Here is a 25,026-nt window from a genome sequence, read left to right on the forward strand (position 1 = left end):
AGACCTGCTAAAGGCCGTATAGCGTGAATGCAGAAGAGCGGGAGAACACGTGTAAAAACGACAAGAGCCCAAAGCCTAAAACTGCTCTGATTTGTACTGAGTTCCAGTACCCAAACTACTAAGTAAGCCCTGATCCTGAGGGCAGGCCTGGGTCTCCGCACCTGGTCCCTGCCGCCGCGGCCACGCCCTGGGGGCGGGGCGGGGTATCTTTGCAGCTCCGCCCCTTCCCGCCCAACCGCGGCGCCCCAGACGCCTGCGGCGTCCGCGGAGACACCGGAAGGAGCTGCGGCTGCTGCGGAAAGTGGCCGGTGCGGGAGGCGGGGACCCTGCGGGCAGCGCTGCAGAGCCGTTTTCCTACCTTCCCGACGCGACGCCTCACCTCCCTGAATCCCGGGTAGTGAGAGAGGATTTTGCGGAGGTGCGGCCGCAGGCCACCATTGGCTGTGCTGGCGGGGCCCGCGGGGAAGGCCGTGGAGGTGAGCGCGGCGCTCCTGGGAGGGGCGCGGGGCCGAAGGGCGCCTCGCCTGCAGCCAGGGGCCGGTCTCGGTTCTCGCTCCCGCGCGCTGGGGCTGCGGCCGCTGCAGTGGCCTCTTTTTCTTGGTCTAGGGATGTGGTGGTCGCATGGACGAGAAGAAGGCCTCAGTCTCTCTCAGTGCTCTGCGTTTCAGGAATGATCTGGAGGCCGCCCCGATAGGGGTCGGCGGAGGACGCGAGTCAGTCGTAAATTTGAGGAAGGGTCCCCAGGGGGCGCGCCCCTGGGAAGCGGGAGATAAGAGGGGTGTAGCGAGTCCCTGAAAGGGGCCCCGCTCCTTTCCTTGGTATCTCCATTCCGGCTTGCCAGGCCCTCCCGGTGGGTGCAGACTACTGAAAGCCCCGCAGCGCGCTGGCTCCTAGGTCCCGGTTTCGTTTTGCAGCGCAGTTGAGGTGATCGGACCTGTTTGTGCAGCCCCAAAGCCCCGTTATTCGTTGTTATTAACGGGAAAATCTTAGGTGTCATTCTCCCTGGAATGTTTCTTCGACCAGTGTTTGATCCATATTGTTTCAGAGGTTATCCCGTACAGTCTGTTCATCTACAGCTTTTGTTTGTGTCGAATTTCCATAGTGTGTGGTTTCCCAGATCTTTTTACTCGTACATATTTACCAAGTACAAAATGTTCTTTATTTGAATGTTTACAGGGTGCAAGTTGAATTGTTGTTTGAAAATCTCCTAGCTGTTTTGCCCTCAACTTAATATTTTTATTAGGATTTACATTCTCATGTAATTAGTATTAGGCCTGGAAAATTCAATCAGAGGGTGAAATCCTAGCAGGAGCACCCATAGGTTCTAAACTGAGAATGAATTTTACAAGGATCTCTAGACTTCTTAATAGTTGTATAGAATTATATAATTTGTTAGCTTAATTAGATTATTTTTCCTTTAAGAAAAACCTGTTTAAAAAATAATGAGGCCTTCTTCGTTCCATTTCTAGATGAGACGATTTTATCGTTTGGGAAGGTCTGACCAAAGCAGATAATAAGCTATTACTTGAACCTAATACAAATAATGAATTCGGGCTATTAATATAAGTAAGGAGAAAGAGTAGGAATCTTACTGAAGACAAAGCTAATTTTAAGAGAAGGTAATAGTAATAGTTACATTATGCTGGTAGGTTTATGTTATTTCACTTACTTTGGTAGGATTTAAAAAAAGAACTGTACAAAAATATTACAAGAATAAAATATTTGAACTGCTGTATGCAAGAGGGGTAGTCTACATAAGATTGCATCTTATTTTTGATCTGGTTTATTGCCGACTTTCACTTTTTTGTCTTAATGAGCTTTTTATAAACTACCAATAACCAAATAGCAGGGCAGTTAGATTGTAGTAAATAGTTTATTTTAAATATTTGAAATTCTGAGTTAAGGAGATAATTCTTAATTTTTATGTATTGCTGCTAGAATTTTCAGTGACCTTTCACATGTGCAATCTTGTTTGAACCTCATGCCAGTTTTCTAAATTAGGAATGCCAAGAAGTAAAGTCTTTTCCCATGACAGAAGCATTTCGAAATTGTGTAAGGATCAGAATTTCCTTAAAGCCTGAAAAAATCTTGCTGAAATAACTGATAAAAATTGGAATTCAGTTGGATATTAGAGCACTGTGAATTGTAATATATGACAGATTGTGGACTCATTGCAAGAAAATGAAGTACATAAATAATGAACGATTTTTGGTGAGACATGAAATGTAGACATTTTTTAAAAAGAAAAGAATAAGTAACAGCTCTTTTTTTTTGTTTTAAGTTTTATTTACTTAAGTAATCTCTACATCTAGTGTGGGGCTTGAACTCAGAACCCTGAGATCAAGAGTCACATACACTTGGGACCCCTGGGTGGCTCAGTTGGTTAAGCATCCAACTTCGGCCCAGGTCATGATCTCACAGTTCGTGAGTTCGGGACTTGCATCAGGCTCTGTGCTGGCAGCTCAGAGCCTGGAGCCTGTTTCGGATTCTGTGTCTCCCTCTCTGTCTGCACCTCCCCAGCTTATGCTCGCACTCTGTCTCTGTCAAAAATAAATAAACTTAAAAAAAAAAAAAATTAAAAAAGAACCACAAAATCCTCTGACTGAGCCTTCCTCAGCCAGGTGCCCCAGTAACACTTCCTTATTTAGTGTAGTTTTTAAACCTTTTTTTTCAAGTCTGCATGTGATTACAAGAGCGTTTTAATAAGTAAGATAGCTCCAAAGAGTACAAGATAAGTAGAATGGTTTAATCATCTATAAAAAGGATCATGAATTTTGTACAGTATAGTATATAAATAAAACTGATATTTTATTATTATCTTTCTTTAAGCGGTACACCCTACATGGGAGTTGAACTCATTACTCTGAGATCAAGAGTTGCTTGCTCTACTCACTGAGCCAGCCAGGCTCCCCAAGAACTAATATTTTAAAAATTATTCATGTATCGAAATAAATTTATCTTAGAAGGCTAAGTAAGTTATCTGTTTAGTTTACAAGGAAAAGCCCTTTGGAAAAGAAAGAATGAAACATGGTTTCTGCCTTCAAAGAACGTAATTACAGTCAAGCCTGCTGTCAAGTAGTCGTGCCCCCCCCCCCCCCCCCCCCCCCCCCGCTGTAAGTACCATATGAGTATTATAATCAGGAATTTAGGTGAGGGAGATATTACTTGTGATTGAGTCTTGGTAGAGATAGTACTTGAGATGAGTGAGCTTTGAAAGGTTTTCGATACGAGAATTCCATAGGACATTTCTAAAATGAAAAGATAGTTGTGCCTGGTTGGCTCAGTTGGGTGACTTTGGCTCAGGTCATGATCTCACACCTTGAAAGTTGGACGATGTGTTGGGCTCTGTGCTGACAGCTCAGTGTCTGGAGTCAGCTTCCGATTCTGTGTCTCCCTCTCTCATTGCCCCTCCCCCACTTGTGCTCTTTCTCTCAAAAATAAGTAAACATTAAAAAATTAAAAAAAAAAAGATAATTGGGTTCCTGGAAAGGTACAAGTTATATATTTTTTTTTTTTTAATTTTTTTTTTCAACGTTTTTTATTTATTTTTGGGACAGAGAGAGACAGAGCATGAACGGGGGAGGGGCAGAGAGAGAGGGAGACACAGAATCGGAAACAGGCTCCAGGCTCCGAGCCATCAGCCCAGAGCCTGACGCGGGGCTCGAACTCACAGACCGCGAGATCGTGACCTGGCTGAAGTCCGACGCTTAACCGACTGCGCCACCCAGGCGCCCCGGTACAAGTTATATTTAAGAAAGGATTAGTAGAATAATTTGGCAGATAGTAAATTATTATGTTTTATATAAGTTAGTAATAGGAGGTGAAAAAGACAAATTATGAAAGACTTCATTAAAGGTGTTTGATCAGAAGAGGTATGTGTTAGCACATGAATGCGGAATTAGCTGTAATTGGGAGTAGGTTGAGACCAGGAGACTGGGCAGCTTTAGGTTATGATGTCCAGAGCATTATTTCTGTGGCCCTCGTAAGTTTCTCTGATGTGCTATCTTGAAAGTAGGCCTTGAGATAAGAACATGGGTTCAGGGGTGCTTGGCTGGCTTAGTAGAGCATGTGACTCTTGATCTTGGGGTTGTGAGTTCAAGCCCCATGTTGGGCAGTATAGCTTACTTAAATGAAAAAAACAAAAGACACGTATGCAGGTGAGACGCCAGAAGTTGCAGTGAGAGAATGGGCAAAGAGTCAAGGAAGGGTGCAGCTCTTCCTGCCCATGGGTCCTGCCCCCATGTTTTAATAAAATCACCTTTTTGCACCAAAAAAAAAAAAAAAAAAAAAAAGAGGGAAGGGGAAAGAAAAGCCAACTAATGGGCAACTGGGGAGGTTAATCCTATGGAGATTTTTGTAGAACTGCCTCAGAATTGTCCTGCCAAATGAAGGGGAGTTGAAGAGTTTTTCTCCTACTGGACCTCACTGATTGAGATTGTCTTTGAAATGCCTTGCGCACAGTTAGTTGCCTTGGCTAAGGTTAGGCAAGCTCCTGAGGTGCTGGAGAATTTAGAAGCAGAGGAGTGGTGGAGGTGGGAAGTTGTGAGTGTGTGCTCGGATAATGTCCTTACCAGACTGCAAGTGAATACTGAGATGAGCTGAAGGGATAGGGGACCAGATCTTAACTCTGTTAATATGTGTTCTCATTAAATAATTCAGTTGTGCAATAAAAGCCTCAATTTTTGTGGAAACCTAGAAGAAGAAATGTGAATTGAGGAAAATTGGTGAAAAAGCACAGAGAATCTAGTAATTGATAGAATACAGGATGTGTACAGGAGGGAATCCAAGATGGCTCTGACATTTGAAAGTTAACTTGTGATTGAGGAGGGTTGCCGGAAGGTCACTGATACTCACATTAGTTACTTCAGGAGAATAAAAATTTCAGGGTGTTGAAGAGCATTAATAGAGAGTGTATGACCATTCAAAAGGGAAAGTACTTTGGGGATTTGAGCAGTGCTGCCACCCTGACTACACTTACATTGTTTGGCCCATCTTGATCATAAGTCTTTGTTACTTAGATCTCTGTATTACCAGGGCCTAGCACATTCCTGAAATATGGTAATATGAAAATATGGGACTGAGTGTGATATAAAATAAGACCATTCACTACAGTTTTAACTATAAAATCTTGAAGAATTTCTGATATTTTTAGTAGAGGAATAAATTTTGATGAATAAATTGTGATTCTTTTAAAATTTATTTACTTTTAAACATTTTATTATTATTATTTTTTTTTTTTTTTAATTTTTTTTTCAACGTTTTTTATTTATTTTTGGGACAGAGAGAGACAGAGCATGAACGGGGGAGGGGCAGAGAGAGAGGGAGACACAGAATCGGAAACAGGCTCCAGGCTCGGAGCCATCAGCCCAGAGCCTGACGCGGGGCTCGAACTCACGGACCGCGAGATCGTGACCTGGCTGAAGTCGGACGCTTAACCGACTGCGCCACCCAGGCGCCCCTAAACATTTTATTATTTTTTTAAATAATCTATACACCCAATGTGGGACTCGAACTTACAACCCCAAGATCAAGAGCTTCATGCTCTAGTGACTGAGCCAGCCAGGCGCCCCTTGATTCTTTTTTATAATCACCAATATTCTGGTAAACAAACAAAAAAGACAAAATTAATTCTTAGAGTGGTTTTCATTTGAATATGGTGGTTGCATTTGTTTTTTCATGTTTCTAAGGTGTCTTCATAAGTGATTTTAATGATTATCCCATAATGCCAACATACTGTTGCTTAATCACCTCTCCATCTTGCTCAGAAGTGACTTAGGGTGAAAATTACCTCAGCTGGTTTGAACCTCTCTCAGAACTCTGTCATATTCATTCTTTCTTGTTTTCCCTCTCTCTTCCTCTCTCTCTTTTCTCTCCCCCTCCTTTCTCTTCTTTCCCTAGTGTTTGTTACAGGTATTTCAACTAGATAAAGTGACAGTTGACTGTACTTTGCCATTATTGGACAGATTTTTTTTTTCTTTGTAGGAAATGCTAATTAATTACAAATTTCACTTTATTTGGAGTGAGAGTTATCAGATCAGAGAGATGCTTTTGGATGATTTATTGTGTCAATGTTAAGAATGGATTCTAGAACAGATACATTGCAGGTAGAGAAATCAGGAGCTTATATAGTTCTCTCAATAGATTTAATAAGGCTCTGCCATTGATTAGACTGTTAAGGGTCAAAGGCACATGTTTTTAGAAAGATGGAAACTAGAAAATTAGCGTTACATTTCTTTTTCTATGTTATGGTTTGAATCTTAACGAATAGGGAAGGAGTTATAGAACTGTGAGACCTGTGTGAAGATTTGAAGGAGTTTGTGTTTGCTAGAATATTGTTTTGTTTTTTTTTTTAATTTTTTTAAACGTTTATTTATTTTTGAGACAGAGAGAGACAGAGCATGAACAGGGGAGGGGCAGAGAGAGAGGGAGACACAGAATCTGAAACAGGCTCCAGGCTCTGAGCTGTCAGCACAGAGCCCGATGCGGGGCTTGAACTCACGGACCGTGAGACATGACCTGAGCCGAAGTCGGACGCTTAACCGACCAAGCTACCCAGGCGCCCCAGCTAGAATATTGTTTTAAAGGACAAGAAACAAGAAATTTCTTTAAAGTGGTCATCAGCAGATTTCATAGGTTAAAAAGTCTCCATGAACACTTAGCTGTAGATTGATTTAGAATGAAGTAAACTTTTCTTTTTGTTTTTGCACTCTTTTCATTAATATTTCCACTTATCAAAACAGTTTTTTTCTGCTTGCTTTTATTGTATAGCAGTTTTCTTCTATGGTAAATATGGAAAAATTAGCCATAAGCTTATTACAATATTGCATTTTTGCTGTTAATAATAATAAATAATTCTAAAGCCTAATATTTAAAATAGTGCCGGGGCGCCTGGGTGGCGCAGTCGGTTAAGCGGCCGACTTCAGCCAGGTCACGATCTCGCGGTCCGTGAGTTCGAGCCCCGCGTCGGGCTCTGGGCTGATGGCTCGGAGCCTGGAGCCTGTTTCCGATTCTGTGTCTCCCTCTCTCTCTGCCCCTCCCCCGTTCATGCTCTGTCTCTCTCTGTCCCAAAAAAATAAATAAAAAACGTTTAAAAAAAAAAAATAAAATAAAATAAAATAGTGCCACTTGGACTAGTCAGATTAGTTGTGGTGAAACAGTAGTCTAAATTGAAACTTCTGACAGGCAAATTAATTTTTCTAAATTAGAGTATCTTAGAATTGACTTTTTAGTGCAAAATACTGTCCTTTGGAATACCTCTGACAGGTGGTCATCCAGCCTCTGTGTAACAATGATGGGCAACATCCTATTTCCCAAGATTGGACCCTCCATTTTTGCGTAGCTCTAATCACTGAAAATCTTCACCATTGATTGGGTTTGCTATTTCTCACTTTTCTCTGGTTATATAAAAAAGAAAGGATCCCTCATACTTTGATCATTATGTCCAAATAATTGGAACACATATGTAAAGTCCTCCAACCTTTGCTTTCTCTCTAAATGTCCATGCTTTGAATTGCTTGCATAGTGGTTAATATTTACTTATTGAGTGCTTATTATCTCACCCTGTATTAAGTGTATATATATATATATATATATATATATATTAGCATATATGTGTATGTATGTATACATATATATACGTATACATTTACCATCACTTTAGATATTAGATTCTTTGAACCCTCCTTTAGAATATTGTATCAACATCTTTAATTTTAGTTCATTTTTCTAAAGTTTATTTTTTCCTTTTTTTTTTTTGTTAAATTTTTTTTTTTTTAACATTTATTTATTTTTGAGACAGAGAGAGACAGAGCATGAATGGGGGAGGGGCAGAGAGAGAGGGAGACACAGAATCGGAAGCAGGCTCCAGGCTCTGAGCCATCAGCCCAGAGCCTGACGCGGGGCTCGAACTCACGGACCACGAGATCGTGACCTGAGCTGAAGTCTGACGCTCAACCGACTGAGCCACCCAGGCGCCCCTATTTTTTCTTTAAAAACTATTTTTTCAGTTTATTTTTTATTAAGTTAAAAATTGTTTTTGTTTCAGATTTTGATTTAAATTCTAGTTAATGTATAGTGTAGTATTGGTTTCAGGAGTAGAATTCAGTGATTCATAACTTATGTATAACATCCAGTGCTTGTCATAACATACTTTATCTTTTTAAATGTTTACTGTGAGACAGACAGTGTGAGCAGGGGAGAGGCAGAGAGAGAGAGAGATTGAGAATATCCCAAGCAGGCTCCATGCTCAGTCCAGACCGCTATGTTGGGGCTTGACCTCACAATCACGAGATGACAGCCTGAGCCAATATCAGGAGTTGGATGCTCAACCGACTGAGCCACCCAGGTTCCCCTCATCATAATAAATTTTATTTCCAGTGTAGTTAACATAAAATGGTATATTAGTTTCAGGTGTACAATATAGTGATTCAACAATTCTGTACATGACTCAGTGCTCATCATAAGTGTACTCTTTAATCTCCATCATGTATAAAAAAACATGTAAGAAAGATAACGATTTTATTCAGTTTTTAGGTTTTATGTTTTAATTTTATTTATGTCTTTAAAAAATCTTTTTGTGGGCACCTGGGTGACTCAGTTCAGTGTCTACCTCTTGATTTCAGCTGAGGTCATGGTCTCATGGTTTGTGGGTTTGATTGAGCCCCATGTTGGGCTCTGTGCTGACAGCATGGAGCCTGCTTGGGATTCTATTTCTTCCTTTACCCCTCCCCCACTGTCTTTGGCATGTACGTGCCCTCTCTCTCAAATAAACTTAAAATATTTGTTTCATTTATTTTGGGGAAAGAGAGAGAGAGAGAGAGAGAGCGCGCACGTGAGGGAGAGGAGCAGGAGGAGAGAGAATCCCAAGCAGGCTCCGTGTTCACACGGAGCTTGATGGGGAGCTCGATCCCACAGCCCTGAGATCATGACCTGAGCCAAAACTAAGAGTTGGGCACTCAACCTACTGAGCCACTCAGGTGCCTTATTTATTTATTTATTTATTTATTTATTTATTTATTTATTTATTTATTAATTATGTTTATTTTTGAGAGAGAGGGGGGAGAGAGAGAAAGAATCCCAAGCAGGCTCCCTGCTGTCAACACAGAGCCTTTTACAGGCCTCAAACTCATGAACCTTGAGATCATGACGTGAGCTAAAATCAAGAGTCAGATGCTCAACCAGCTGAGCCACCTAGGTGTCCCTATTTTTATTTTTATTGTTATTTTTTTTTATTTTTTATTTTTTAACGTTTTATTTATTTTTGAGACAGCATGAACCGGGCAGGGGCAGAGAGAGAGGGAGACACAGAATGGGAAGCAGGCTCCAGGCTCTGAGCCATCAGCCCAGAGCCCGACGCGGGGCTCGAACTCACGGACCGCGAGATCGTGACCTGAGCTGAAGTCGGACGCTTAACCGACTGAGCCACCCAGGCGCCCCACCCTATTTTTATTTTTTGAGTAAACTCTGTGCCCAGCATGGGGTTCGAACTTACCCTGAGATCAAGAGTCTACTGACTGAGCTGGGCACCCCCCCAAAAAAAAATCTTTTTTAAAATAATTATATAACTATATTTCACTAGCCTGCCTTCTGTATATTCATCCAGATTTTTGTTAAAAGTACGAACAGTTCTGCCACCTGCTAGTAGAGACCTTCTGGATTCGTATCGATCTTCTCTATTACTGTTATTTACCAGTTTTCCTAATTCTTTTCTCATGGTTGCTTGAATATGACTTTATATTTACCTTTCAGGTTAGACTAGACAGTGGAATGCAGGCAGTTTCCCAATATTAAAAGGTTCTCATTAGGTCACCAACTATGTCTTGATGTGTAACATATATTAATAACACAGGTCCCTGTGCTTTTCCTAAAATTTGAATATCTGGTCTTATTCGGATGGTAAGGCCAGAAGTTTGGGCATGAAACTTGATTTTACTGCCATGGTATTTCCCTTCTCCCATCCCCCGACTTAAAAGTATCATCTTCAGAAGCAGTTTTGAATCTATAGATAGGCAATTGAGCTGTGCGTCATAGTGTGTGAATTCAGCCAGAAACATTTTTTAGTTGGGGTTATTACTATCATTATAAGGCTGAGAAAATTTCAAATACTGTAGCTAGGCTAGACAGAGGAAAAGGTTGCCAGATAAAAGATTGTAAAGGTAAGGACAAATTGAGGTCAAATTATGGAAAGCCTTAATTTCCATGCAGAGCTTGAATTTTCTTGTGCTCCATAGTGATTCCCATCTTGTGAACCACACGCTTCTAGAGGAGTCTCAGACTTCTGTTGGATATACATCTATATACTGAACAAATAGCATTTTCATATACATTCATTTTTACTGCCTTTATGTTGTCTGTCTTTTCTAATGCCTAGTACCTGTCTTCCCTGGACAAACTGTCAGGCCAGAATGAAAGCATGCATGCCTTCTTTCTTTTGGTATATGCTGGAGAAGAAATTGAAGTAGCTTAGAACCCCTGTTGTCTTACTCCCTTATATCTAAATAGCCTACTCTCAGTAAATCTTTATCAAAAGAAGGAATAAAAGAGTGATTTTTTTTTTTTTTTACCATACTGAATTAATTGAGTAAAACTAGGTAACTAGAATATTAAGGGCCTTCTATTTTGATAGTGTTGTGTTTAATTGTTAAGGAATACTAAATAGCCTTGGTTCAAATTGTTAGCTTTTGTTTATATTTATTAATTCTCATTAAATTGTTTATATACCAGAAAATTAATACCAGATACTAAAGCAGAGAATTTATTCCCCGGTCCCCATTTCTTTGTTCTGAGGCAACATTCAGAGTGCACAACCTGCAATACCTCTTGTATTTTTATAGGATGTATCTGTATCCATGGGGCGCCTGGGTGGCGCAGTCGGTTAAGCGTCCGACTTCAGCCGGGTCACGATCTCGCGGTCCATGGGTTCGAGCTCCGCGTCAGGCTCTGGGCTGATGGCTCGGAGCCTGGAGCCTGTTTCCGATTCTGTGTCTCCCTCTCTCTCTGCCCCTCCCCCGTTCATGCTCTGTCTCTCTCTGTCCAAAAATAAATTTAAAAAAAAACGTTGAAAAAAAAATTAAAAAAAAAAAAAAAAGGATGTATCTGTATCCAGATATAATGTGCTGTAATGCTGGTTTAAAATTTTTACTTCAGTGGTTTTATACAGTATGTATCATTCTATAGCTTCCTTTTTTCCCAATCCAACTTATGTCCTTTAGAGCTTTCTCTGTTGGTAAATTATCCATCCATGTCATGCAGTTAAACTATTGTGTTGTATTTAGTTGTGAATGTGCCATTTGTATATCCATTCTTCTAATGGTGGACTTAAAACATTTTAAAATCAAAGTGAGATTAAGACTGTCTAGAAAGCCATGAGAACATTTCCATTTAATTGGTAAACATTAGAGGAAAATGTAATCAAATTAAATACTTTTATTAAGTAAAAAAATAAGAGAATTTAGTACTTATATTTAGGGATTAAGAAAATAAAACCAAAACCAAGTAGGACGTGGAAATTAAAGATAAAACTTTAATGGAATTGGAAGCAGCAGAACAAAAAATAGTGGAAAGGATAAATTGCAAAGCTGTCTTTTTGCCAAGACCAATGAACTAGATAAACCTGCTATAGAAGGAAAAAAAGAATTCAAGTAAAAGCACTCAAGATTAGGAATGAGAAAGGAAACATCATAGATATCTGGATATAGGAGAGATTAATGAAACATTATGCAAATTTTCTTGAGAATATCACAACCATGCTATAATGCCAAAGTTGAAAATTGAGAGGGCATGCATAATTTAATAGCAAAATATAAATTAGTAAAATTGACCCAAGAAGTGAAAAACTTGAATTGACCCATTCTCACTAAGGAATTTAAAGATGATTGAAGATATGTCCTGAGTCCCTGGGTGGCTCATTAGGTTAAGTGCCTGACTTTAGCTCCGGTCATGGTATCGAGGTTTATGAGTTCGGGCCCCACATCAGGCTCAGTGCTGACAGCTCAGAGCCTAGAGCCTGCTTCAGATTCTGTGTGTGTCTCTCTCTCTGCACCTCCCCACTCATATTCTCTCTCTCTCTCTCTCTCTCTCAAGAAACATTAAAAAGGAATAAAAAAAAAAAAAAGACGTGTCCTTCAAAGAGGCAGCATAGCAGATAGTTTCACAACTGAGTTTCATTTAATTTATAAATAATATATAATAATGATAATAATGGAACATTTTCTGTGGTCTAGACGATGCAAAGCTACTAAATGCATTCTGTGAAGCACGCATAACTTTTATCCCTGATAAAAATGTTACCCAAAAAGGCCAATTTCACTTGCAAAATCTCTAAATAGAAATACACAGTGGAATCTAGATATGAAGCAACAGGCTAATAGTACATTTTGACCCATAGGGTATATTACACCAATGCAAGGGTTATTTACATCAAATCTGTTAATAGATTATATAATCGGATGAAGTAAGGAATATATTAAACCATCAGTAGCTGCTGAGAAGACATTTAATAAAGTTCATTAAGATTGTTTCTAATTAGGGGTGCCTTGCTGGCTTAGTCAGTAGAGCATGTCACTCGATCTCAGGGTTGTGAGTTCAAGCCCCATGTTGGACCTATAGTTTACTTTAAAAAAATCAAAAGTAAATTAAGAATAGGAGGAAATTATAGCAAATGTCCTGAATAGCAAAACCATCACAATAAGGACCCAGACATGGATGCTCACAATCACTTTTATTTCTTTATTTTTATTTTATTTTATTTTACCTTTTTAAACATTTATTTATTTTTGAGAGAGACAGAACACGAGCGGGGGAGGGCCAGAGAGAGAGACACAGAATCTGAAACAGGCTCCAGGCTCTGAGCTGTCAGCACAGAGCCCGATGTGGGGCTTGAACCCAAGAAGTGTGAGATCATGACCTGAGCCGAAGTCAGATCCTTAACCGGCTGAGCCACCTAGGGCCCCTCACAGTCAGTCACGTGTGTGTGTGTGTGTGTGTGTGTGTGTGTGTGTGTGTGTGTGTGTATGTATATGTGTATATATTTATATAAATACATTTTTTTAATGTTTATTTTTGAGAAAGCATGAGTGGGGGAAAGGGAGAGAGGAGGGGGGAGAGACGGAGAATCTGAAGCAGGCTTTGTGCTGACAGCAGAGAGCCAGATGTGGGGCTCAAACCCATGGAGTGTGAGATCATGACATGAGCCAAAGTCAGATGCTTACCTGACTGAGCCACCCAGATGCCCCCACTTTATATTCAAGATGGTCTTAGAGATTCTAGTAAATGCATTGCAACAGTAAAATTAAGTAATTAGTGTTGATATTGGAAAACTAGGTAAAACTATCATGTTTCCAGTGTATTCAGAGAATAGCCAAGGAAACTGAAAAGGAATAGTGAAGGAGGAATGCCTTACAGTTATCAAAATATTCTACATTTTTTGTATTCAGATTAAATATGGTATTGGTAGGGCACCTGGGTGGCTCAGTTGATTACGAATCTGACTTTGGTTCAGGTCATGATCTTGCAGCTCGTGAGTTTGAGCCCCACATTGAGCTCTGCATTGGTGGTGTAGAGACTGCTTAGGATTCTCTCTCTCTCCCTCTTTTTCTCTGCCCCCTGCCACTTGCCTGTGTGTGGGTGTACGCTTGTGCTCTCAAAATAAATACACTTAAAAGTATTCAGGGATACATTAAAAAATAAATAACTATGGTATTGGCATACGTAGATTAGTGGAACAAAATAGGGGATCCAGAAATATGTGCAAGTGTAATAAAGATAGTATTACAATTCAGTGGGTAATGGGTAGATTGTGTAGTAAGTGGTGCTGGTACAACTGTCAGCCCATCTGGAAGAAAATAACGTTGGGTTCCTGTCTTAAGGTCTTTAAAGACAGGTCTTCCTGTCTTTAAAGCCTTGTTTAAAAAAAATATTTAAGGTTATTCTATAGCGTTAGGTATATAAACAAGGATGAAGGAAAATTTTTTTAAGTTTATTTATTTATTTTTGAGAAAGAGACAACACACAAGTGGGGTAGGGGTAGATAGAGAGAGTGAGAGAGTGTCCCAAGCAGGCTTCACACTGTCAGTGCAGAGACCAGTGCAGGGCTTGAACTCATGAACCATGAGATCGTGACCTGAGCCAAAGTCAGATGCTTAACCAACTGAGCTACCCAGGTGCCCAAATGAAATTTTAAGATCAGAGACTCAGAGCTGTTATAAGAGACATGTTTGATTTTATAAAAATTAAGGGCTTTAATGATAAAGGCTACCATAAGAAAGTTAATAGTATTGGTACTAAGACAGACATAGACCAGTAGAATAGAATAGAGTTCATAAATAATCTTCACATGTATGATTAAATACATTAAAAAATTTTTTTTATTATAAAATTTTTTTTAGGGGCTCCTGGGTGGTTTAGTTGGTTAAGCGTCCGACTTTGGCTCAGGTCATGATCTCATGGTTTGTGGGATCAAGCCCCACATTAGGCTCTGCTCTGACAGTGTGGAGCCTGCTTGGGATTCTCTCTCTATCCCTCTCTCTCTGCCCCTCCCCCACTCTTTCTCTTTCAAAATAAATAAACTTACAAAAAAGTTTTTTTAAGTTTACTTTTAAGAGAGAGTGTGTGTGTTGGGGAGAGGTAGAGAGAGAGAGGGAGATAGAGAATCTGAAGAAGTCTCTGAGCTGTCAGCACAAAGCCTGATGCAGGGCTTGAACCCACAAACTGTGAGATGATGACCTGAGCCGAAGTTGGATGCTTAATTGACTCAGCCACTCAGGTGCCCCCATGATTATTTTTAATAACAATGTGGAAACAAAGTGAATATTCATCAGTAAAAGAATTAATTGCATGATTTATGCAGTGTATGCATCATGACGTGTATTCAAGAAAAAGTTGAGATAGAGGGATGTCTGTATTATTGACCAAAAAAGGCCATATATGTCTCTTTCTATATTTGATTATATGAACAAGAAAAAATATTGAAACACATACATACATTCTATAGTGCAGGTATGCTGGTAATAAATTCTTTCAGCGTTTGTATAAGAAGTCTTTATTTTGCCCTTACTTTGCAAGGTGTTTTCCTAGGTATGGAATTCTAGGTTGACAGTGTTCCTTCAGTACTGTACAGATGTTGCTCCATGGTCTTCTGGCTTGTATTGTTTCCAGAATATGTTATTGGCCTTTTTTGGCTACTTTGAAGATGCTCTTTTTATTATTGGTTTTAAGCAGCTTGTTTTTAGTGTGCCATGATATAATTTGTTTATATGTCTTGTGCTTCAAGTTTGTTGTGTTTGTTTTCATCAAATTTGGACTTTTCTACCCATCTGAGTGATACTCTAATTTCTCAATTTTTTTTTTTTGTATTTCAATTTGAATAGTTTCTTTCACTGTGTCTTTAAGTTCATTATTCTTTTGCATTGTCTAATCTGCTGTTCATCTCATACACTGTATTTTTCACCTAAGACTTTTTTTTTTTTTTTAACATTTAGAAATTTGCTTTAGGTCTTTTTTCTTCTATCCTTCACGTTTCTCTTTAAAATATGTATCTTGGGGCGCCTGTTTGGCTCAGTGAGTAGAGCACGCGACTTTTTATCTCAGGGTTGTAAGTTTGAGTCCCATGTTGGGTGTACAGATTACTTTATTTTTTATTTTTTTTAATTTTTTTATTAAAAACAATTTTTTTTAATGTTTATTTATTTTTGAGACAGAGAGAGACAGAGCATGAATGGGGGAGGGCAGAGAGAGAGGGAGACACAGAATCGGAAGCAGGCTCCAGGCTCCAAGCCATCAGCCCAGAGCCCGACGTGGGGCTTGAACTCACGGGCCGCGAGATTGTGACCTGAGCTGAAGTCAGACGCTCAACCGACTGAGCCACCCAGGCGCCCCTGTACAGATTGCTTTAAACAAATGTGTATCCTTGGGGCGCCTGAGTGTCTCAGTCGGTTATGCATTTAACTCTTGGTTTTGGCTCGGATCTGATCTCACGGTTTGTGAGTTTGAGCCCTGCATCAGGCTTTGCTCTGACAGTGTGGAGCCTGCTTGGGATTCATTCTCTCTCTCTCTCTCTCTCTCTCTCTCTGTCTCTCTCCCCCCCTCCCCCTTTCTCTGCCCCTCCCCCACTTGCTCTCTGTCTCTAAAAAACAATAAACTTAAAAACATTAAAAAAAATTTAAAAACGTCTATGCTTTATCCTGTCTTCTGTGTTATCTCTGGATGTCTTTTTTTTCCTTGTTTTTGTTTTGTAGTTTTTGAGTGGATACCAGACATTGTAATTTTTTTAATCTTGTCAGGTGCTGGGGTTTTTTTCATTCCTTTGTCTGGGGCACAGTTATGTTCCTTGAGAATAATTTGACTCTGTAATACTCATTTTGAGCTTTTTAAAGGCAGACCGAAAGTAGTCTTTAGGGATACATTTTTCCTATTATTGAGGTAATACCCTCTGAGTACTTTATTCCCCGTGTATTATGAACTCTTTAAACTCTGGCTGGTGGGGACACAAACAAACTTGTGTTGGCTGCCAGAGTTGTTCTACCTATTCTTTTCCAGTAATTCTTTCCCCTGCTTAGGGTAGTTTAATCACATGCACATGCTCATAAGTACTCAGCTGAAGACCTAATGGTAGCCCTCTACAAACCTCATGAGTTTATTTGCTCTGTTTAGTTCTTTCCTCTCTGTTACTCTGCCTTGTGAATTCTAGCCACCTTGGTGCCTCTGCATTTTCAACACTGCCCCTTCAACTCAAGGAGACTGCTGGACACTGGGTTTTCTCCTACGTGCACTGTGGCCTAGAAGTTCTTTCTAGGCGTAAGCTGGGGTAATTGTTGCCTACTTTCCAGTGCCTGATAACCGTTATTTTATATATTTTGTCTAGCTTTTTAGTTATTTAAAGAGGCTAAATCTGGTTCCTGTCACTCCATCATGGCTGGCAGTGGAGGTAATTGGATAAGAAGGAAGAAATATCTAAGCACAGAAGGAAGTGAGAGGTGGGTGGGAAAGATAGCCAGACCTTTCACAAACATAAATAAGAAATGGAAAACGTTAACAGTTATTTTAAGTTAAATTTCATGCATCTGAAAGTCTGGCACATGGCTTGTTTAATCTTATGTAATAATTTCATGTTTAGAGGGGTGCCTGGGTGGCTCAGTTGGTTGAGCATCCAACTTGGGCTCAGGTCATGATCTCATGGTTCATGAGTTCCAACCCCGCATTGGGCTTGCGGCTGTCAGTGCAGAGCCCGCTTCAGATCCTCTCTCTCTCTCTCTCTCTTTCTCTCTTTCTCTCTTTCTCTATCTCTGCCCCTTCCCCACTCATGCTCTCTTTCTCAAAAATGAGTAAACATTAAAAAAAAAATAATGTTTAGAGATAATGATTTATTCAGTATTAACCCCCGGAGTGATTTCTGTTGCATTTTGTCGGTTGCAAGATAATATTTGACTCATTTGATTGAAACTTTCTGTTTAATGTGTTTACTAATGGGCTAGTATTTTAGCACATTTATAAGTGTTTATTCTTTCCTAGTAAGTTTCTTAATTTTTTCCAAAATAGTGTTCTCAAACCCCAAGGATGAACCAAAGGCATGAAAAACCTTATTGTTAAGAATGTACACATCCAAGAAATATCTGGAAGTACTGACTTAAACTTGAGATTTTACTTGGAAATCACTCACTTTACTTGAACCAGTTGTGAGATTTCTATGCGTTGAATGCTGTAAATCAGTTAGCTCTATGATTCATAAGATCTGCAGGGGAGATAGATAAAATTTAGTGACATTATAGTATTCCTATCATTCTCATAAATTACATTTATAATATTGTGATGTCTTGGAAGAAGTTAAGTATATTGGGGTTACAAAACATTTTGCCTTCTGTTTATTTTAATGGAATTTGAGGAAACTCCTGAAGATAATTAGGAAAGTTGTAATTGATGTGGGAAACTACCTCAGTCTTAAACTGGTGGTCTCATGGGAGAGAGAGGTATGAGACCTTACTGGTCATCTAAAAAGAAGTACATAAAGGGATGCTGCAGAGTGCCTAATAAAATTATATGCATATGTGTACTACTGTGTGTGTGTATGTACACACTTGACATGTGCTACCTCATTTCATCCTTAAAGTAGCCCCTTGAGTTCATTATGCCAGTCTACTCTTAGTCTTATATGCAATTAAGATAATAATGGTACTCTGCGTCAGGGTTGCTGAAAGGATTTTGTGAAGATGTTGTTTTCAACCTGAGATAATGTTGTCCCTTTGAGGACATAATTTTATTTTATTTGAATTTTATTTTATATATTTTTTAAGAGACAGAGCATGAGCGGGGGAGGGGCAGAGAGAGAGGGAGACAGAATCTGAAGCAGACTCCAGGCTCCCAGCTGTCAGCACAGAGTCTAACACGGGGCTTGAACTCACAAACTGTGAGATCATGACCTGAGCTGAAGTCAGACGCTTAACTGACTGAGCCACCCAGGTGACCCGGAGGGCATAATTTTATACTGTACTTGTAAAAGCAGTGGTGAGAGTGTTCTGGCATCTAATGGGTTGAAGCAAGAATGTTGCTAAACACCTTACAATGCACAGGGCAAACCCCCACAGTAGAGAAGTATTTGGTCCAAAATATCAATGTGGTGCCAACTTGAGAAACTTTAGTATGTGACCATCTTGGTATATTGCTAAGATACCAGACAATTTCATTTATATCATCACTAGGGGCTGCAGCTAGTGTGAAAATGAATGTTTATATTTGATGGTTCTTTTAATTCCTATTCCAGTCTAAGGATTAATCTTAAAAAAGAAAAAAAAAGATACAAGTACTTAAATTGAATAACTTTAATTTTTTCCCTTTTATTTATATTCTAAAATATGAAATGGGAGAAAGGGGGAAAAGCAGCAAAAGTAATGGAGAAACAAACTTACATTGATACATAGTTATCAGTTTCAATATAATGTTAATTTTGTGGAGAAATTTCCAGTGTACATGTTAACTTAAATTATGAAAGTAATCTAGGTATATTTGAAAAATATACTAGGGTAGACTTGTAAACATGCATGCTTATTATTTTAGCCTTTATTTTAATGATTTTTAATATTTAGCATTTTTTAATTAACATTTTTTGGTTGTTTTTCCCATAGGTGTTACCTCATTTGGAAATACTTGGGAGACAGGAAAAAGTTACTAACAAAATGTCACCTTTTCAAAATCATTGTCCACATTTGGATTCAGTTGGTGAAATAACGAAAGAAGACTTAATGCAAAAATCTCATGTAAGATATAGGGTTTTTTCCTTGCTTAGAAAAATCATTCATTGCTCTCTCAAATGTGTGTTTTTTTAAAATAAATTACTGTAATACTCCGTGTTCATGGGCTCCAATTTATTATTTTTTTAATATTTATTTACTTTTGAGAGAGAGAGAGAGCGTGAGCAGAAGCAGGGTGGGGGTGGTGTAGAGAAAGGGGAGACACAGAATCCGAAGCAAGCTCCAGGCTCTAAGCTGTCAGCACAGAGCCCTATCTGGACTCGAACTTGTGAACTGCGAGATTATGACCTGAGCTGAGGTTGGACGCTCAACCAACTGAGCCACCCAGGCGCCCCTCCAATTTCTTATGTAATATTATTAGTCAATTGTATGTGTTTGGCTGTGTCAACATAATGATAATGCTATTTGATTTTTGTTTTATAGGGTACTTGTCAGGATTGTAAAGTCAGAGGACCAAATCTTTGGGCATGTTTGGAGGTACGTATGTTTCAAAACTTTGGTATTATAAAAATTTATATCTGAATAAGGATAACTATAATAGTTTTTTGACACTTAACAGATTTCATAAATGAACATGCTTTAAAAAAAGATGATTAGTGATAACAAATTAAACTTTATAAACTTTGGGTTTTAAATTCCAGTGCTTTTGCAGAGTTTTAATAAATCACTAAATATATATGTGTGTGTGTGTGTGTGTGTGTATATATATATTTCTATGAGACTTATTTTTTTAATTTTATCCAAATTTTTTAAAATTTTAAAATTTTAATCCAAGTTAGTTAACATATAGTGTAATAATAGTTTATAAGAGTAGAATTTAGTGATTCATCACTTACATATAACACCCAGTGCTCATCCCAACAAGTGCCCTCCTTAATGGCCATCACCCATTTAGCCTGTCCCCCCATCCAACACCCTTCCAGCAACCCTCAGTTTGTTCTCTGTGTTTAAGAATCTTTTATGGTTTGTTTCCCTCTCTGTTTTTATTTTATTTTTCCTTCTCTTCCCCTATATTCAGCTGTTTTGTTTCTTAAATTCCACCTATCAGTGAAATCATATGGTATCTGTCTTTCTTTGACCTACTTCGCTTAGCATAGTAATTTTTGGTTCCATCCATGTTTTTGCAAATGGCAAGATTTCATTTTGATCGTACGTACACACACACACACACACACACACACACACATACACACCATATTTTCTTTATCCATTCTTTAGTTGATGGACATTTAGGCTCTTTTCCGTAATTTCGCTATTGTCGATAACACTGCTATAAACGTTGGGGTGCATGTGCCCCTTTGAATCATCATTTCTGCATCTAATCACTAAAATATTTTATGCTTGTCTTATATTAGAGGTGACATAGCTTGTAATTTAGAAATATTCTCATTTTATTCCTCTGTTCCTAATGCCATTTGGTTAAAATAAATGAATATGGAAAGTCATTTAGTCATTAAGTTAAAACGTATGATCAAAACTTAATTGTAAATGTAAATGTGATGCTGTTGTATATTTACACATGTTATAAAATGACTTATTTTTCTTTCTGTATAATTATAGAACAGATGTTCATATGTTGGTTGTGGTGAATCACAAGTAGATCATAGCACTATACATTCTCAGGTATGTATATAGAAAATTTTTTTGGTGTTTATTTACTTGCTTTGTAAGTTTCCATTTATTTATTTATTTATTTAAATTTTTTTTTTTTTTAACGTTTATTTATTTTTGAGACAGAGAGAGACAGAGCATGAACAGGGGAGGAGCAGACAGAGAGGGAGACACAGAATCTGAAACAGGCTCCAGGCTCTGAGCTGTCAGCACAGAGCCCGACGCGGGGCTCGAACTCACGGACCGTGAGATCATGACCTGAGCCGAAGTCAGACGCTTAACCGACCAAGCCACCCAGGCGCCCCTATTTATTTATTTATTTATCTGTCTATTTGAGAGAGAGAGAGAGAGAGAGAGAGAAGAACGTAGGGAGGGGATGAGGGAGAAAGTGCTTCAGCAGGGGAGAGGCAGAGGGAGAGGGAAAGACAATCCCAAGCAGGCTCCACACCCAGCATTGAGCCCAATGCACAGGGGTCAGGGGCTCGATCTCACAACCGTGAGATCGTGACCTGAGCCAAAATCAGGAGTCAGACACTTAACTGACTGAGCCACCCAGGCATTCCTTAAGTTTTTATTTTAATTCCAGTTAGTTAACATATAGTATTATATTAGTTACAATATAGTGATTTAGCAATTCCATATATCACCTGGTGTATAGAAAATTTTTATGCAAGATATTTAAAAAAATTTTTTTCTAATGTTTATTTTTGAGAGAGACAGAGCGTGAGTGGGGGAGGGGCGGAGAGAGAGGGGAGACACAGAATCCAAAGTAGGCTCCAGGCTTTGAGCTGTCAGCACAGCTCATGGACTGCGAGATCATGACCTTAGCTGAAGTCAGACGCTTAACTGACTGAGCCACCCAGGCACCCCTTTGCAAGATATTTTTTAAAGCGAGCCTGAAGGAAAGGGAAAGCAAGCAAATACAACATTATTAATTCAAGTTGTAATTCAAAATTTTCCCTTTTTATATAAGAGGAGTTAAACTTTTGCTTATACTTTCTAAAAGGTGGGGAGGGGAATTGCTAAGATTAATATTAGATTGAGATTGTAATTAAGAGAGTAATGATTTAAGAAATTTGCCTCCTGGTTTATGAAGATGATAGTTGGAATTTTAGGAGAATATGAAAATTGAAGTCAAGAGTGGATGCCTATGCCTATGATAGGGCCTGGCTAACTTTTAAGTCTCAACTCATATTACCTTCTGCACATCTTAATTGGAGTTCTCTTTCTACTTCACCCTGGTTGTTTGGTGCTCGTGTGTAATTCTGGTATGGTATGGTATGGTAGAGTGTAGTAGAACTTCTATTCTAAACTGTATGCTTCTTTTCTTTCTTTTTTTTTTTTTTTTTTTAAAATTTTTTTTTTTAACGTTTATTTATTTTTGAGACCGAGAGAGACAGAGCACGAACGGGGGAGGGTCAGAGAGAGAGGGAGACACAGAATCTGAAACAGGCTCCAGGCTCTGAGCAGTCAGCACAGAGCCCGACGCGGGGCTCGAACTCACATACCGCGAGATCGTGACCTGAGCCGAAGTCGGCCGCTTAACCAACTGAGCCACCCAGGCGCCCCATCTTTTTTTTTTTTTTTAAACTATATGTTTCTTGAGCATGAACTGTCTTTTTCACATTGATGTCTCTGTAGCATTAATTGTTCTCAGTCAGGGTTCCTCAAGACAATTAATTAAGCCTGAATATTCCAAAGCCCTCAGGCATCATTGTACATAATTTACTTCTATTTTGTGCATCCAGAATGGTAGTGCTGTGTACCATTCTTGTGAGAATTGAGAAAATAGTTACTAAGATAATTTTCTGTAGGCATAAATTCTCTCCATGAACTCTGGTTGAGAAAGGCCAGAGTTTTATGTATCCAAGATCATATATTCATATTGCTTGAGATGTTTTTTGCTTTGACTTACATCATTTGACTCATTCTTTTGAATAGTTACTATGATCTTTTAGAATAGTTACTATGCTTTGGTCAATTATTTTCTTGTATTATACTTATTTGCTAACTCCAAAGGAGAGTCTTAGTCTTATGTTTATTTTTATGCTGAACAGTGGTGAAAAATGACAATAGTATAATTTCTAGAGTAGGGTTATATATTGTTACTATTCACTATACTTTAATAGTTAAAGAATATGTTTTTGGTGTTCAAGTTTTAACTCTTCTCTTTGGAGTATATTGTTATTCATTAAAGGCCAGCAGTTTATCTTATATGATTTTTTTAAAGTGTTTTTTTTGTTTTTGTTTTTGTTTTTGTTTTAGTAATCTCTACACCCAGTGTGGGGGATTGAACTTATGACCCCAAGATCAAGAGCCACATACTCTTCTTCCAACTGAGCCAGTTAGGCATCCCCTTATATGATCTTTTGAAATGTTTTCAACTATACCTAATTTTGGTTCCTCTTCTCCCTCCCCTATGAAATTGTATAGGAGACAAAGCATTATCTTACTGTGAACCTTACTACTCTTCGAGTATGGTGTTATGCTTGCAGCAAAGAAGTATTTTTGGATAGGAAATTAGGAACTCATCCTTCTTTGCCTCATGTAAGACCACTTCACCAAACCCAAGAAAATAGTGTCCAGGTAATAATCAAACTTTATTTAATTAAAATATCATATATTTTCAGGTATGAAAAGGTATGATTTTAGAATTTGTCACGTAGTTGAAACGTATAACAACTCTACCTCACTTATACTTTAAATATTTCTGTAATGTGCCTTTTTTCTTGATTGCAATACTGAGGCTAGCCTTTGCTCTTTTATAGAATGATATGTTATAATAAGATTGAAGCTCACCTGTCTGAAGATGGAAAAGCATGTTTTGTGTTTTTAAAACTTAAAAACAAACTTCTTTTTTTTAAAGTTTATTTTGAGAGACATGTAGAGAGCACAGTGGTGGGGGGGGGGGGTGCAGAGAGGGAGACAGAATACCAAGCAGGTTCCACTCTATCAGCATAGACCCCGATGTGGGACTCAGACTTCCAAACTGTGAGATCATGACCTGAGCCGAAATCAAGAGTTAGCTGCGTAACCAACTGAGCCAGTCAGGCACCCTAACAAACTGTCTTTAAAAAGTGTATATTTTTCTAGCAATCTGATTCTAGGAGAGGGGGCAGGCCTTTTTTGATAGGAAATTACAAATACAAATTCAGCTCCCTTTTCCTCATTTCTTTCCCCTTTCTACCTCCATTAATATTACTAAGAACATTTTACTAATTTATCGAAAACCAAATAGGATATATTAAAGCTTAGCATTGATCTTTGGTTTCAAAATATGTGTAGGCTTGCAAAGATTTATCACTTAATTTTGAGAATTTTCTAGTTCTATAAAAATAGGGGAAAGGAAATGAAAATATTAGAAGAGTTGGTTTCTAGCTTACTGTACTTATCATTTGCTCTGTATGGTTTAATTAACACATTAGTGAGGTTTTTTTCCCCTCATGTATCAAAAAAATCACATTGTATTTCTATACTTGTCTTCCTTGATACCAACTTTTAACATTTTTCTATTATATCTTTGTGTCACATTCTGATAGTACACATTTGTGTAAATAAATTTGCTTGTCTTACACATTACGTAACTAAAATGAGTAGATTTTAGACAAGCTATATTTTTTTGTATTTCAAAGTTGAATGGCTGTAGTGGATAAATCACCAAACTACCATTACTATTTCTGCCACTGATATTATCATTCAGAAATGTGTTTTTTTTGTCTTGTTTTTAATGCCTTGATAGTTTCAAAGTAAGTTTTCTGCAACACACTTGCATTATTAACAAAAATGTGGTAACTAAAAGTTTAATCACATAAGGAATCGGTAACAGTTTATAAGGGTAATACTCAGGTGGTTGAAAGAATAAGTGCAGATAGTTCACAAAAAGGAAATACAAGTAAAAACACATTGACAAAGTAACCATCACTGACTAAAGAAAACAGTTGTCTGTTGCCATTTCTGCCAGATTTTGCAGAATGTTGAATGAATGTTGAATGTCTTAATGAATGTTGAATCTGATTGAATAAATATACTGATATTTTTCTGATGGCTCGTAAATAATTCTCTGTGAGTTATATTTATAACACATAAAAGGCATGAATTTAATTTCATGCAACTTCCTGATCCCATTGTTGAATAAAATTACTCAGAAGAAAAAAAGTTATTTGTACAATTTTTTAAT

The 25,026-nt window shown here is 38.4% G+C and overlaps 1 protein-coding gene across 5 annotated transcripts in view; it reads left to right on the forward strand.

The window, feature by feature from the left end:
- Positions 1-247: 247 nt before the first annotated feature.
- USP33 (ubiquitin specific peptidase 33) overlaps positions 248-25,026 on the forward strand; it is a 64,652-nt gene continuing 39,873 nt past the window's right edge. For 2 of the 5 annotated variants that reach the window (XM_058716913.1, XM_058716916.1), the window contains exons 1-5: positions 249-476; positions 19,113-19,244; positions 19,662-19,715; positions 20,799-20,861; positions 23,283-23,435. In XM_058716913.1, the coding sequence (XP_058572896.1) occupies positions 19,164-19,244; positions 19,662-19,715; positions 20,799-20,861; positions 23,283-23,435 (351 nt within the window). In that variant the 5' untranslated portion in view covers positions 249-476; positions 19,113-19,163. Of the gene's footprint in view, positions 477-8,954; positions 8,976-16,858; positions 16,971-19,112; positions 19,245-19,661; positions 19,716-20,798; positions 20,862-23,282; positions 23,436-25,026 lie in introns of those variants that run through there. The other 3 variants (XM_058716914.1, XM_058716917.1, XM_058716915.1) reach the window with 3 other exon arrangements.

This window comes from Neofelis nebulosa, chromosome 2 (assembly GCF_028018385.1).
Source record: "Neofelis nebulosa isolate mNeoNeb1 chromosome 2, mNeoNeb1.pri, whole genome shotgun sequence".
NCBI lineage: Eukaryota > Metazoa > Chordata > Mammalia > Carnivora > Felidae > Neofelis > Neofelis nebulosa.